This window comes from Diachasma alloeum, unplaced genomic scaffold (assembly GCF_001412515.2).
Source record: "Diachasma alloeum isolate Michigan unplaced genomic scaffold, Dall2.0 Dall_scaffold_00300, whole genome shotgun sequence".
Classification (NCBI taxonomy): Eukaryota; Metazoa; Arthropoda; class Insecta; order Hymenoptera; family Braconidae; genus Diachasma; species Diachasma alloeum.
In genome coordinates this window covers 5,068-17,808 of record NW_021680439.1, presented here as the reverse complement: position 1 = coordinate 17,808, position 12,741 = coordinate 5,068, and the positions used below count along the sequence as shown (strand labels likewise).

The following is a 12,741-nucleotide window of genomic DNA, read 5'->3' as shown; positions in this document are numbered from 1 at the left end:
CGCTTGAATTTTTCCATGGAAGAAGAAATATATAACTGTGAAAAATGTTCAAAAAAGTTCGCCGATGTATGTCCAAAAATTTTTCAATAGAATGAGTTTTAAAGAAAAATTAAAATCGAAAATGTAAAAAAAATTAAAAACATTTTCCTCCCTCAATTCAATGCTTCAAGAATTTCACAAGTAGTTCCCATAATTCATTTCACTACTCGATCCAACACCAAGTTTTTTTTGTATCCATTGGTCAATCTAATCTTTCTAATGTATATTCTGCGGGAATCAAGTTGTTGCAATCATTAGACCTGAGTGAGCGATTGAGGGGGTTGTACGTCACGGCAGCCCTCGCACGCTCGTCAAGTAAGCCCGCGTAGCTGGCACTCAGTCGCAGTGTCGACGATCCACGAAGCGAATTAACACGCCGCGTATTCTTTTCCCTGATACTCTGTACTCGTGGAAGAGCCCCAGTTTATTCTGTGACTGCATCTCCTCTAACAGTCAGTTGATCCGCACAAGTTCCACAATTGTTCAATGATGAAGTTCTTAATTACACTCGTCCTCGTCTTTGCTGGTGTCTACAATGCTGAGGTAATTAATCATTGATCAATTGATAATTAAGTTCGAGGGAATTGTTTTTTTGATTGAAGGGAAGACATTTTGGTGATTTAATTATTTTTTCCTAATTTATTTCATTAATTTCGTTAGTTTTACAAAGAATGACTCAATACATCGATTTCGATGACTTGGGGACGGGTAGCCGAATGAAAATAATTCCTGGGAATCCCCGGACCTTTACTAAGGCTTCGTGTGATGAATTTAATCACTTTATTTCATTCCATGGTCATTTTTTTTAGTCGACTTTGGACATAAACCGCATTTCTTATGTTTGTTTTTATTAATAGATGAATCATGTTGTGAATTATTAGCATTGGAGGGAGGGAGCAGTTAGAGTTATATGAAATTACACAGCAAAAACGAATGTCTCAATTTCAGACACCTTTTGTAGACATTTTTCAGACACTAACAAGCGTCTGAGTAAAATGAAAACGTGTCTGAATTTCAGACGAACCGGTGCCCAAACATCTTAATTCATGTCTGAAATGCAAACAAATTTTCATTTTATTCAGACGTTTTTTAGTGTCTGAAAAATGTCCACAAAAAGTGTGTGAAATTCAGACATTCAGGCTTCCTAGAAAGTGGGAGAAAATGTTTCTACGCTTTATGTTCTCTCCTTGAAAATCCATTCGAATCCATTGAAATTTTAGTTTAGGAATTCCAAGATTCATATTTTTTTAGCCCAGTTCATGACATTCCAATTTTTTTCTAACAATGTGGCAAGAGAATTTGTGGAATAATAGATTATAATTTTTCAAGCTTTTTTCTTCCACAATTATCGTAAATTACACTAACAAACAAGGAACTTGTTTACCTAAAATTTCCAGGCAACACAATATAAAGTTACGGATCAAGTCTTTTTGGACGTAATGATAGACGATCATCCAATAGGTAGGATAGTAATCGGATTATTCGGCGAGGAAGCACCAAAAACTGTGGAGAATTTCCTATCACTTGCCACCAAGGGGATCAATGGCAGAACATATGCAGGGTCCAAGTTCCATCGTGTCATTAAGAAGTTCATGATCCAAGGTACATCGATCTATTTCACAATTTCCCTTCCTTCCTCTCATCGTCAATTCGGTAACGAAATGCCGAAGGGTGCTATTGATACGTCAAAAAAATATTTTTTTCTAATGTGTAAACATCCTGATCATGAGAAGATTGAGAGGAAAACACTGAAAAGCAGTTTTTATAGTAAAAAATCAGAAGGGTTCCGGTGTCATTGAGTAGCGATTGATGTAAGTGGACGTGATCCATTATGGGTCAACCAATAACTTTCCGATAGATTCCTATTTTTCCACTTTATCCGGATAACTATACAACCGCTGAGACGATTTTGCTCAACATACATTTGCACTGAGAATAGTATTTTTCCGTACTGATCTTCACTTTTCCTCGTTCGGGGATTGGTATTAACCCTTCCCAAACTCGTAAAAGTGAAAATCACTACGAAAAAATATCGTTTACGACTAGTGCCATGCGGTTTTTTCACTCGCGTGGTTGGCCAGTCCTCGCCTTCGGCTCGAATGCCAACTCCACGCGAGTAAAAAACCCCATGGCACTCGTCCTGAAATATACTATTTCCGGGCTGCTCCGGTGGAGTTTTTTACTCGTGTGGTTGGCCAGTCTGGCCTTCGGCTCGGACGCCAACGCCGCACGAGTAAAAAAATCCCATCGCAGCAGCCCGGGACAAAATTTTTTTGTAGTGAGTTTCAAGTTTTCGAGTTTGGGAAGTATGCAATGCCAATTCCCAGACGAGAAATCGTGAGAACCAGTACAGAAAAAAAATTACTTCTGCCAACCAAAGACATTTTTCGACCGGTATATTGAACATCTATATTATCCCCTAGGCTATTCTACTCGGTCAACCTTAGATGTTTTTAAGGCATAAATCAGACAGGCACTTGTGTTCGAGTCCGTGTGCCTCTGAATTTTTTAATTTGTGCATTGATAATTATTCCATTATTTCCCTCGTATAGAGGTCCGGAAAGTCGATGGATAGCATATAGCATCCCGCTTTCCAAGTAATTTACTTCTGTCAAGTAAATTTACTTGCCACGAGTTAATGTATATAAATATTTGCATTTGAAATGTGTGCATTTTCTTGTAGTTAGTAAATTTACGTGGCAAAAGTAATTTTTTTTTCTCAGTGTGCATTCAATCAGAATCGAGATACATAAGGATGCATTCATCCCAAAAGAAAACAAATGGGATATTGCGATCGTCACAACATAGTCAATATATTTTTTCTAATAAATTAGCAATTTGCTTCCCAATGGAATTTCTGTAACGAGATATTTTAAATTCAATTCAATGATTCATTTAATTTAACATTACCCCAACGTTGGCAGGCAACATCGCCCTAATGTTAAAATGCTTAAACTTTCCCGGCATATTGGTTTCAAAATAAATTTTTTCAATGACAGATGAAGCAATCAGTGCCATGATTGAACTGCGCATTAATAAAATTTTCCATTCTTCTCTTTCTGTAAGTGTGAATTTTCTCTATTTAAAAAAAAATTGTGCAAAGGTGGAGATATTGATAAGGGAGATGGCAGTGGTTCCATCAGTATCTACGGAAAATACTTCGACGATGAAGACAATGGCATATTACACGCTGGACCTGGTTTTGTCTCCATGGCAAATGCCGGTAAAAATACAAACGGATGTCAGTTCTTCATTACGACAGTCGCTACCCCTTGGCTCGATGGCCACCACACAGTCTTTGGAAAGGTAAATTAGTCCAAGAGATCGATTGAAAATGTAACTTCAATATTACTTCGCAGAGAATTACGAAATATGTTGAACAATAGCACAAATCCCCTTTTGATGATTGTGTAATAGGGAACTTGCATTTTTTTTATTTATTAATCTCAAGTCAATCAAGTAATCCCGGCCTTAAATGATTCGTTTTTCATTTATAAACATGAGAAATGTTGGTCATTAAATGATAATTAATCCTAGATTGATTACCCTATGAGGGAAACACCGCCACGCGTCTTTTTCCTTTAATTACAATTGACTGCCTAACCGAAAAAATTCAAAAAAATTTGACTTTATATCGATTGAAGTATCTAAAAAATTATAGTAGTTTTTAGAGCGACATATTTCCCAAAATTCCTAAAGAAAACAAATTATTTCGAACAGATGAATTATTTTTTCTCATCTTAAATGAAGTTGCCCAATGAGAATAGGAAAAGTAATCAAAATAGCTTTTTAATTCATTTTAAAGGTCATAAAGGGTCAAGACGTTCTCTTCAAGATCGAACAAACGAAGACAGACGCTGAAGACACTCCGCTAACCCCAGTAGTGATCCTGAAGAGTGGAAAAATCCCCACGCCTGAGCCTTTCCAAATCTCCGACAATCCATACGAGTAAATCATCAGAATACGAATCGATTCCTCATTTAATTTTTTCTTAATTATTAATTAGACTAGTCCACTATTCCCAGTGAGAAGTATTCACCTGCGCCTTGCTTGAAACCCGTGTGGAAGTGACAATAACGTAATGACTTGAACGTGAGAAATGATACGAAAGCTTAAAAAATATCATATTTTCTTCATGTATTCAGTGGTATCTCTAGCTAATACAAATTTTTGACAGTGATTTCCGATACATTTTTTGAAAATTTGATAAAGTGACGGTTCCACTGAAATTTGCAGGACTTCACTAAAATGAATTTCAGATTCACAAAAAAGGACGGAGCAGAAGTCAAACTATTATTTTAACCCTAGATTGGTCACCCTATGAGAGAAACCCTGGCGCGCGTCGTTTTTCTTTAATTACAATTGATTGGCTACAATTTGACTTCGTCATTTGAAGTTTCTAAAAAATTATAGTAGTTTTTAGAACAAGATATTTCCCAAAATTCCTAAAGAAAACCAATTATTTCGAACAGATGAATTATTTTTTCCCATGTTACATGAAGTTGTCCATCACGCGATGTTGTCGGAACCTCGCTAAGCGCGCTCGGGCAGTGTAGAGTGGATTCGGCAACGCTGAAGCCTAAATAAAACGGCGGCGAATCCCCGCGGAGCTGACGAGAGTCGCAGGGCCGCGTTTGGTGACCAGACTAGGGTTAAGCTTCAATCACATTTTAATTAGACACACGGAGAGAAAAATACAATAAAAATTACGAGAAAAAAAAGGTAAAAATTACCTTTCGAAACGTAATCCGCGAGCGAAGTAAAATTCAATAAAATGCGTGAGTCGGAACTAAAATTGTACTAATTGCCACGTAAATTCTACGATTTGCTCCGTAAAAATTAACCACCCGTCTGATGACTCACCGCTGTGGAGACAACAAGTCGTTCCGCAATTTTTCCCCAACGATTGAGAAATTTTTCGAAACGGAACGTAGAAATAACTCACGAGCTTCATAAAAATTGTTGAACGTTCAAGAATATTTGATTTTGGAGACATAATAAGTCGGGAAGTTTCTGTAAGATTTTACTTGTTCGGGATAATTACGGGAAAATTATGTGACACTTTCGTTCTTTGTTCGGTGATGAATCTGAGAATTCATTGAACGTGTCAGATTTGTTCTCTTCCATTCCTACAAAAATTGCCGGAAAACGATTCCCCATTGCGGATTACGTCAATTGTTCCGTCATTTTTACTGAATATTATTCTCCGCGCACATCATTTTCATCAATCGCATTGTTTTTGGCAATGGGAATGATTATGAACAATGAATTGAGAAAGAAATATCGAATCTAACGGAAAAAAGCGTGTTGAAAGGGCACCAATATCGCGTCTGCGGTGGCGCTAGATCATGATGGACCGAGATGTAACAGCTGCACAGAGGGCATTGAAAGCCACTGGGCAACCACTTTCGTGATTTGATGCTAAATTGCGTGTCAAACGATTACTGAATTAGATCTAGTTTGTATCAGCTAGAGCCACTGCAACTTATTTGATGTATCCTTTAGACGTAATACTTGTAGAGTATTCATCTAAGTCATTTGTAGAACTTCATAGATTCATGTAACATAATTTGTTATTTCGGTATTTTTGTAATAATTCACTTAAGACTGGATGGTAGATTAAACTTTGCCTAGATGTTTCTCGCTCTACTAGGTGGAGAAAATCAATATCTTTCATTATGTATTTTTCTTAGTGTAGAAGTTTATTTGAGATTGTTTATGGTAATAATATTGTAGTAATAAAGTTATCATTTTCATCAAAATTGTTTTAAACAGTTAATTGGGTTTAATATTTACTGTATTCATTGAATTCTTGTACAGGCACTAAAAGTCCTATAGGATTTCCATTGGAAATTCTTTTAGGTTTTCGTTGCGGATATTAAAAAATCCCGTTGACTTTCCGTGCATTTTTTCAGTTTAAACTAGTTTATAGAAAAAATGAATTGAATTCGATCTTTCTATGTAATTGTCTCTATGGGGATATTTTCTATAGATTTTCTTCTTCAACATAATTTTTTTACCTTTCAGTGACAAAAGTAAACAGAAAAACTCGAAAAATTCAGGCCAAGAAATTTTTTTTGTAGGAAATATCTCAATGAAATAAGTTTTGTAGAAAAATCAATTTCTATTCATTTTTTCTATACAATATTTTTTATTGAGCATGTCTGTTGAAAAAAACCGCGCAGAAATTTGATTTTGTCAATGACAGGTAAAAAAAGGCAGAACGAAAAAATTAAAGAATATATGGTATAGAAATATCAAATTCTATTAATCATTTCTGTAGAATATTTTCTCTTGAAGAGTCATTTGTTTAATAGAATTGGCGAAAAACAGAAGTTCAATAGAATTTTCTAGCAACTGCGCCAGCTATTTCTATGATTTCTTTTCGTACACGTATTCCATAGTTGGTTTGGATTTTCCGTTCTTTTGAGAGCCGAAATGTTTAAACAATGCGAACTGAGTAGTTCCATAATAGGAGAAGTAGAAATGAACATAAAACTTTAGATTATAATCACATAGTATCTCAGAAATGAGGAATGTCAAAGAAAATACCGACAGACAGGATCTGTAGAAGATTTTTGCTGCAAAAATCTTGTGAACGTCCGATTGTCATAGAAATTATAATAATATTTTTTCAGTGTTTGGGGATGGATTCGAGCGACAGCAATTCCTCTATCCTTCAGCTTCGCTATTCTCGCATTTTTTCAGTGGATGATCAAGCAGTTGGACTTTGAGACCCCCAAAATTCCGATGGAAGCTAAAAAAACTGACTGAAGAAAACCCTAAATTTAAGTTTTGTATTGACACTTGAATTGAAAGTATTGAATGAAGAAATAAATAATTATTTTTGGTTTAAAAATTGATTTTTAATACATTTTTTCATTTTCCATTATTGAATCTACTACGGATTTCCAGAAAATAATTCCATTAAATTCTATAAAACAATTAATGTTAAATAATGTTTCCTATATCGACTATTCCTACATATTTTATTTCGAGGACAGTTAATTTTCCTTTGAGGACCCATTTTTGCTGAATTCGTTGGTTTAAAATCTGAATTTCAGATTATTGCACAGTAACAATTGAAGTAACAAAAATTTTGCACTTTCCATGGATGTTCAACGTAGATCGAACAACCTAAACTTATCGTTCCTTAAAGGGAGACTATTATGAGTTTTAAATGTCGTGGGCTATTGGAATGCGATTTCTCATGCATTGAAGATTATATGTCTAAAAATGGATAATTAGTGCAAAAAAACTAATTGTTTATATTTCATTACCCCCGCAAACGCTCAAAATGTTAAAAATGGTCCATGGCCGCCAATTTTTGAGCTACAGTGTTTATTTTTGCAAAATTTTTGGACAAATACGTGCAATAACAATTACGAATTAGTTTTTTGAAATTCAACTCCTACACAGCTAATTTCGTTATTATTTTAATAAAAAATGGCATCATTCATGTAGAAAAGCCCGAAAAATATTTCTGAAATAATCGAGAATATGTTTTTAATATTTTAAGAATAATTTTTCTGCCTATTTTACATGAATGGCGCAAATTTTCGTATTAAACAAAACAAAATTAGTAGTGTAATAGTCAAATTTCAAAAAACTAATTCGTAATTGTTATTGTACACATTTTTTCAAAAATTTAAAAAAAAGCTTTGTGCTTCGGTTTCAATCTTACGATAACAATGATTCGAAATTGTTGAAATATAACGAGATCGATTTTCTTTCTCCTTTTTACGATAGGATTTTAAGTATTTGCAGAGCAAACGAATAATAAAGAATTAATTAATTTCTTTGCCCTAAAATCTATAATGGTCTACAAATCTACAAATCATTTTTTAATGTCATTTTAATAATAAGTAAAATCACACTCTGAATAGCCTTCTAGTCAATAATGGAGCTAAATGTATTTTTCAATATCTCGTTATTAGATGACGCACGGAGAGAAATATTCAATAAAAATTACCAGAAAAAAGACGTAAAAATTACGTTTCGAATAGTAATCTGGGAGCGAAGTAAAATTCAATAAAAAGTACCAATCGTCATGTAAATTCTACGATCTGTTCCGTAAAAATTACTCATCCGTCCGACGCCTCACGGCTAGCCATGAGTCACCGTGAGGGGGAGATTTTAACAACACGTTCCGTAATTTTTCCGGAACTTTTCGTAAAAATTCTTAAACATTCAAGAATTTTCATGTTCTGAGGCATAATAAGTCTTGAAGTTTCTGTTAGATTTTACAACTTCCAGAAAAATTACGTGGCTTTTTCGTATTTTTTCGGCGACAGACCCGAAAATTTACTGAACGTTTCAGATTTATTCTCTTATATTCCTATAGAAATTCACTGAAAACGATTCTCGCTTGCGGATTACGTGAAATGTTCCGTAATTTTTCTTGAATATTTCTCTCCGTGTAGTAAAAACATCAATTTTCACTATTCATTTAATCACACATTATAACAAGCAGTATTGAACCTTAGGCGTTAGCCCATGATCTTTTTGCTCCACCCTTCTGTTAGACCTTTATGAGCGTTATCTGTAGTCAGGGAATACAATTATTTCAGTCCAGATAACTGTGAAAAGTAAGAGAATGTCGAAGAAGCTCCATAAATCAATTTTGAAATGAAAGAATTAAAAAATGAAAAATTGGGAAAAATAAAAAAAAGAAATTAAAAAAAAAAAAATTTCATAGAGCGAACCTGAGTTGCAGTCTAATTTTTTAATATGTTTCGTAAAAATAGTCACTGTGGGTAAGGAAATGAAAAAATATCCAATCAAGGTGGGGGAAGGGAGTACCACACACGATTTTCTGTTTTTTTTTTGCGATTTCAAAGCATTGCCGATTATGTGAGCTAATTGGCACTATGTTTAATTGAAAGAACCGAAAATTTTCGTCGGAAATACCTATTGAAGACCCGAAAAAAATTGACCTGTGCTGAAATACAAAATTTTGTCAAAAACTCACAAAACTCAAAAATTGTTTGGATTGGTAGTGAGGCTAAATTGGTTGTTTTTGTGCACGAGTGCATAAAATTCATGAGCGCGGGTAAACTTGACGCACAACGTGCGGAAAACAACCCCTTTATGCACACTAAATCGTTTCGAAAAGTGCACTTTTCAGGCAATTATCACAAAAAATGTTGGATTGTCCAAATAAATTTTCTAGCCATTAACAATATTCAATGACATTTTCTCCTGAAATCACTCATTTCCAAGATGAATGCAGAATTGACCACCAGTGAATTCATATTCATTTCCTCGTCTTGTTTTCTGAAACTTGTCATCCGCTCACTTTTCCAACAATGGCTGAAAATCATCCCGATCGTATTGATGTCGCTCATGACTTTATTGACCATTGAATAGAGCATGACAGAGTCACCGTGTCCACAAAGGTTTCCCGCTCTGTGCGAAATGGGACCGCGATAATCTCTGAAAAATTCACAGAATATATAGTAAATTGTGTTAGCAGTGCGTGAAATTTCACTTTACGCACTACTAACGAAGCTTTACGCACGACAATTTACTTGACCCATGATTTCTTAACGTTTTTACATTCATTACGACATTACACTTTGCATTCATATTGATTTGCTGGTGGGGTAAGATAATGGGTATAAGTCATCAGCACAACCATCATCGGCTCATTTAGTTATTTTCACTTCGGATAGACTGATCGACGATCAGTTTTGGTGTCAGTTCGACGAAGGTTGAAAGGTGCCTGGTTGTTAGTTTCATCGAAACCAAGATAATTGACAGAATATTATAAATTCAGAAATGTTCCAAGTCAGTATTACCGATTTTACTTCCTTTTTTTAAAACAATTCTACTTAATAATTTGATAGTGAAATCATATAAAACTTTGGTACGTTGTTAAATAATATTGAACTATCTCGATGATGAGTTGTTTGAGAAAAAGAAACGTCGAAAGAGCCATTAAAAAATGTAAAAAATTATAGCGGTGAAAAATATTTTAACAAAAAGTAAACGAAAAAACTTTGAAAAATTTTTTCGTTTACTTTTCCTCGCCTTCGGCTCGGGTGGTAATTCTGCACGTGGGCACGACTCCTTTATTTTCTCTCCCTTGGTGGGAAATATACTATTCTAGCTCATCACGCATGAAAACATTCAATAGAAAACCTAGCGAATTCGCTACAAAATTCTATTGGAATTCTGTAGGAATGTGGGTTTTTTATAGGATTTCTATTGTAATTCTATCGAAAAATTTGATTTTTCGCACACCTGCACGGAAAGTTCGTATTTTTCTCCCGCTCATCAGACAGCAAAATACAAACTTTTCTTTGCAGGCGTGTTAAAAAATAGCATGTGCACCTCGGGCGGGAAAACATGACTTTCCGCCCTTGATGCACAATATACTATTGTTTTTTGCGCTGATTCTATTGGAGATTCAGTAAAAAACAGTCAATAGCGTTCGAATTTCTGTTTGAATTTTTCTATTAAATTTTTTCTACTACAATTATTGGGCACAATTATTGGGCAGAAAATCGCCAATTTGTAAAATCCGGAAGATATCGGAGAACATTTTGTCAAGGTCATATGTAGCATAATAATCAGATTGTTCAACATCACTGTAATTTTTGAGGATAGACTTGGACTCTCTGAAAATGACTGTCCTGGAAAAATTCGTTCTGAAAAAATATTATCTTCTGACGAGAATATCAATCCTTGGCAGGAATAATTTTTTCTCTCAGTGTGATATTCAAAAGAGTTCTTTTCGGCCCAATGACAAAATGTGCAATTTTACCACCTCTGATCTCACAAATTTGTCATCCACTTACTTTTCCAGGAACTCCTGAAAATCCTGGTCACATTGATGCTGCTCACGGCGGTTGTGGCTTTACCACAATACGACGATATGCCCTGTCCCCAGCGCTACCTGGACTGCGGACAATAAGAGCCTCTAAAAAACTATCGCGACAGAGGCTGGTGGTACGAGGAAAACAACGGAAAATTCTCAAAAAGTAGTAATGACTTCGTAGACCTGAGTACACGACTCGAGCATAAAAAAAATAGAAAATAATAAGATCGACGTACGGAGATGATTTCTTTTTACAAAATTTCAAAATTTCCGACCAATTCCGGAATATTGCATGAAATGTAAAGGACAATACGAAGAAATTTAATAAATTTGAATTTTTTCCATTTGGTTTAAACTATTCTTTTCTGCGAACGTTCACTCGGCGAAAAAATTCGATTGCCGAAAGTCAACTTTACCCCTGGAAAAATCCAAGATCTATTCTGACAGTTTGGCCCCAGGTGAAAAAAAAAATTTCTATTTCGACATTTCTGGGGCCTCCGAGTGTGCGTAAAAAATTCGCCCAAAATTGATGTTTACCATTCAAAAGATCGTCGTGATTGATTTATCCACAATAAGAAGTAATTATTTTCTACAGTATGTATGTTATAAATGATAAGTGAACCAGTCCAGTCTATTGTTTTTATTAAATAGAAATTTTTAATTTGTTTTTTATTTAAATTTTTAAGAATTATTGCAGCTAACGGAAAATATTCGATATATTTTTTTCATCACGTTGTGACGAAAAGTGAACTTTGTTTGATTCAGCTAATTATACACGGAAAAAAAATATTCTCGAATCGGGTATATAATAGAATCAGGAATATTATATTCCGGAATCCAGAGACATCCCCAAGAGTTTGGCGACTTTTCCAAGGGTAAAGGGAGTATCGTGAGATAATTTCCAATAACAAACTTTTGGTTGTCCGGAGTATTTAGTACACGGAAGAAAAAAAAAACAACCCGAGAACTCACGTTTCAATGATAAGTACTGCTGGTGAGTTGAATTTTGAATCTCGAAACATGGTTTTTGATTAATTGAAATAGTATATTTCGTAACGAGTGCAAAAAAGTGTTTTTTGGCGAGTGGGAGGTTTATATCACGAGCCGAATAGAATCAACCACGATTGGGCATCTGTAGATAACCGTAGTTTTTTACATGACATTGTAAAAAACCCGTAATTTACGTAATTAATGTAAACAAGCAGCGCGACAGAATGGGCCCACATTTATTTGAGTTTATGGACTCGCCTTCGACTCGTGATATAATCCCACGAGCTAAAAAACATTTTTTCACAAGTTACGAACAATATTTTTCATCACAATGTGGCGGAAATTGGACTTTTAGGCACGCGGAGCGTGCCGAAAAGTTCACTTTTCGTCACAACGTGATGAAAAAAATATATCGAATATTTTCCGTTAGCTGCAATAATTCTTAAAAATTTAAATAAAAAACAAATTAAAAATTTCTATTTAATAAAAACAATAGACTGGACTGGTTCACTTATCATTTATAACATACATACTGTAGAAAATAATTACTTCTTATTGTGGATAAATCAATCAACATTATTCTTCGACAAAAAAACGAAAAATTTTGTTAGCTTGGTCAGAAACATCGATGTTTGGGCATGAAAAATCGATGTTTTCGATTAATCGACAGACATCGCCCATCCCGAGATGTTACCCTCGCTTCGCTTGGTTTTTTTAAATAGTCGATGTTTTTTTCGGAAAAATCGATTTACAACATCGATGTTTTTGAAAAAAAACAATTCTTCGATAATCGATGTTTTTTAAAACATCGCCCATCCCTAGTAAAATGGCGGTTTATCGGACGTAGTGACGAAAACAGAATGTATCCAACTGAAATTGTACAAACGATC

General features: G+C 34.7%; 1 protein-coding gene across 1 annotated transcript; it reads left to right on the top strand.

The window, feature by feature from the left end:
* The first annotated feature begins 351 nt into the window (after positions 1-351).
* On the top strand, positions 352-6,886 carry LOC107039439 (peptidyl-prolyl cis-trans isomerase 6). Its single transcript, XM_015259041.2, has 5 exons — positions 352-582; positions 1,437-1,641; positions 3,143-3,345; positions 3,845-3,987; positions 6,678-6,886. The coding sequence occupies exons 1-5, from the start codon at positions 526-528 to the stop codon at positions 6,811-6,813; spliced, it is 744 nt and encodes a 247-aa protein (XP_015114527.1). The 5' UTR covers positions 352-525; the 3' UTR covers positions 6,814-6,886.
* Positions 6,887-12,741: the final 5,855 nt, after the last annotated feature.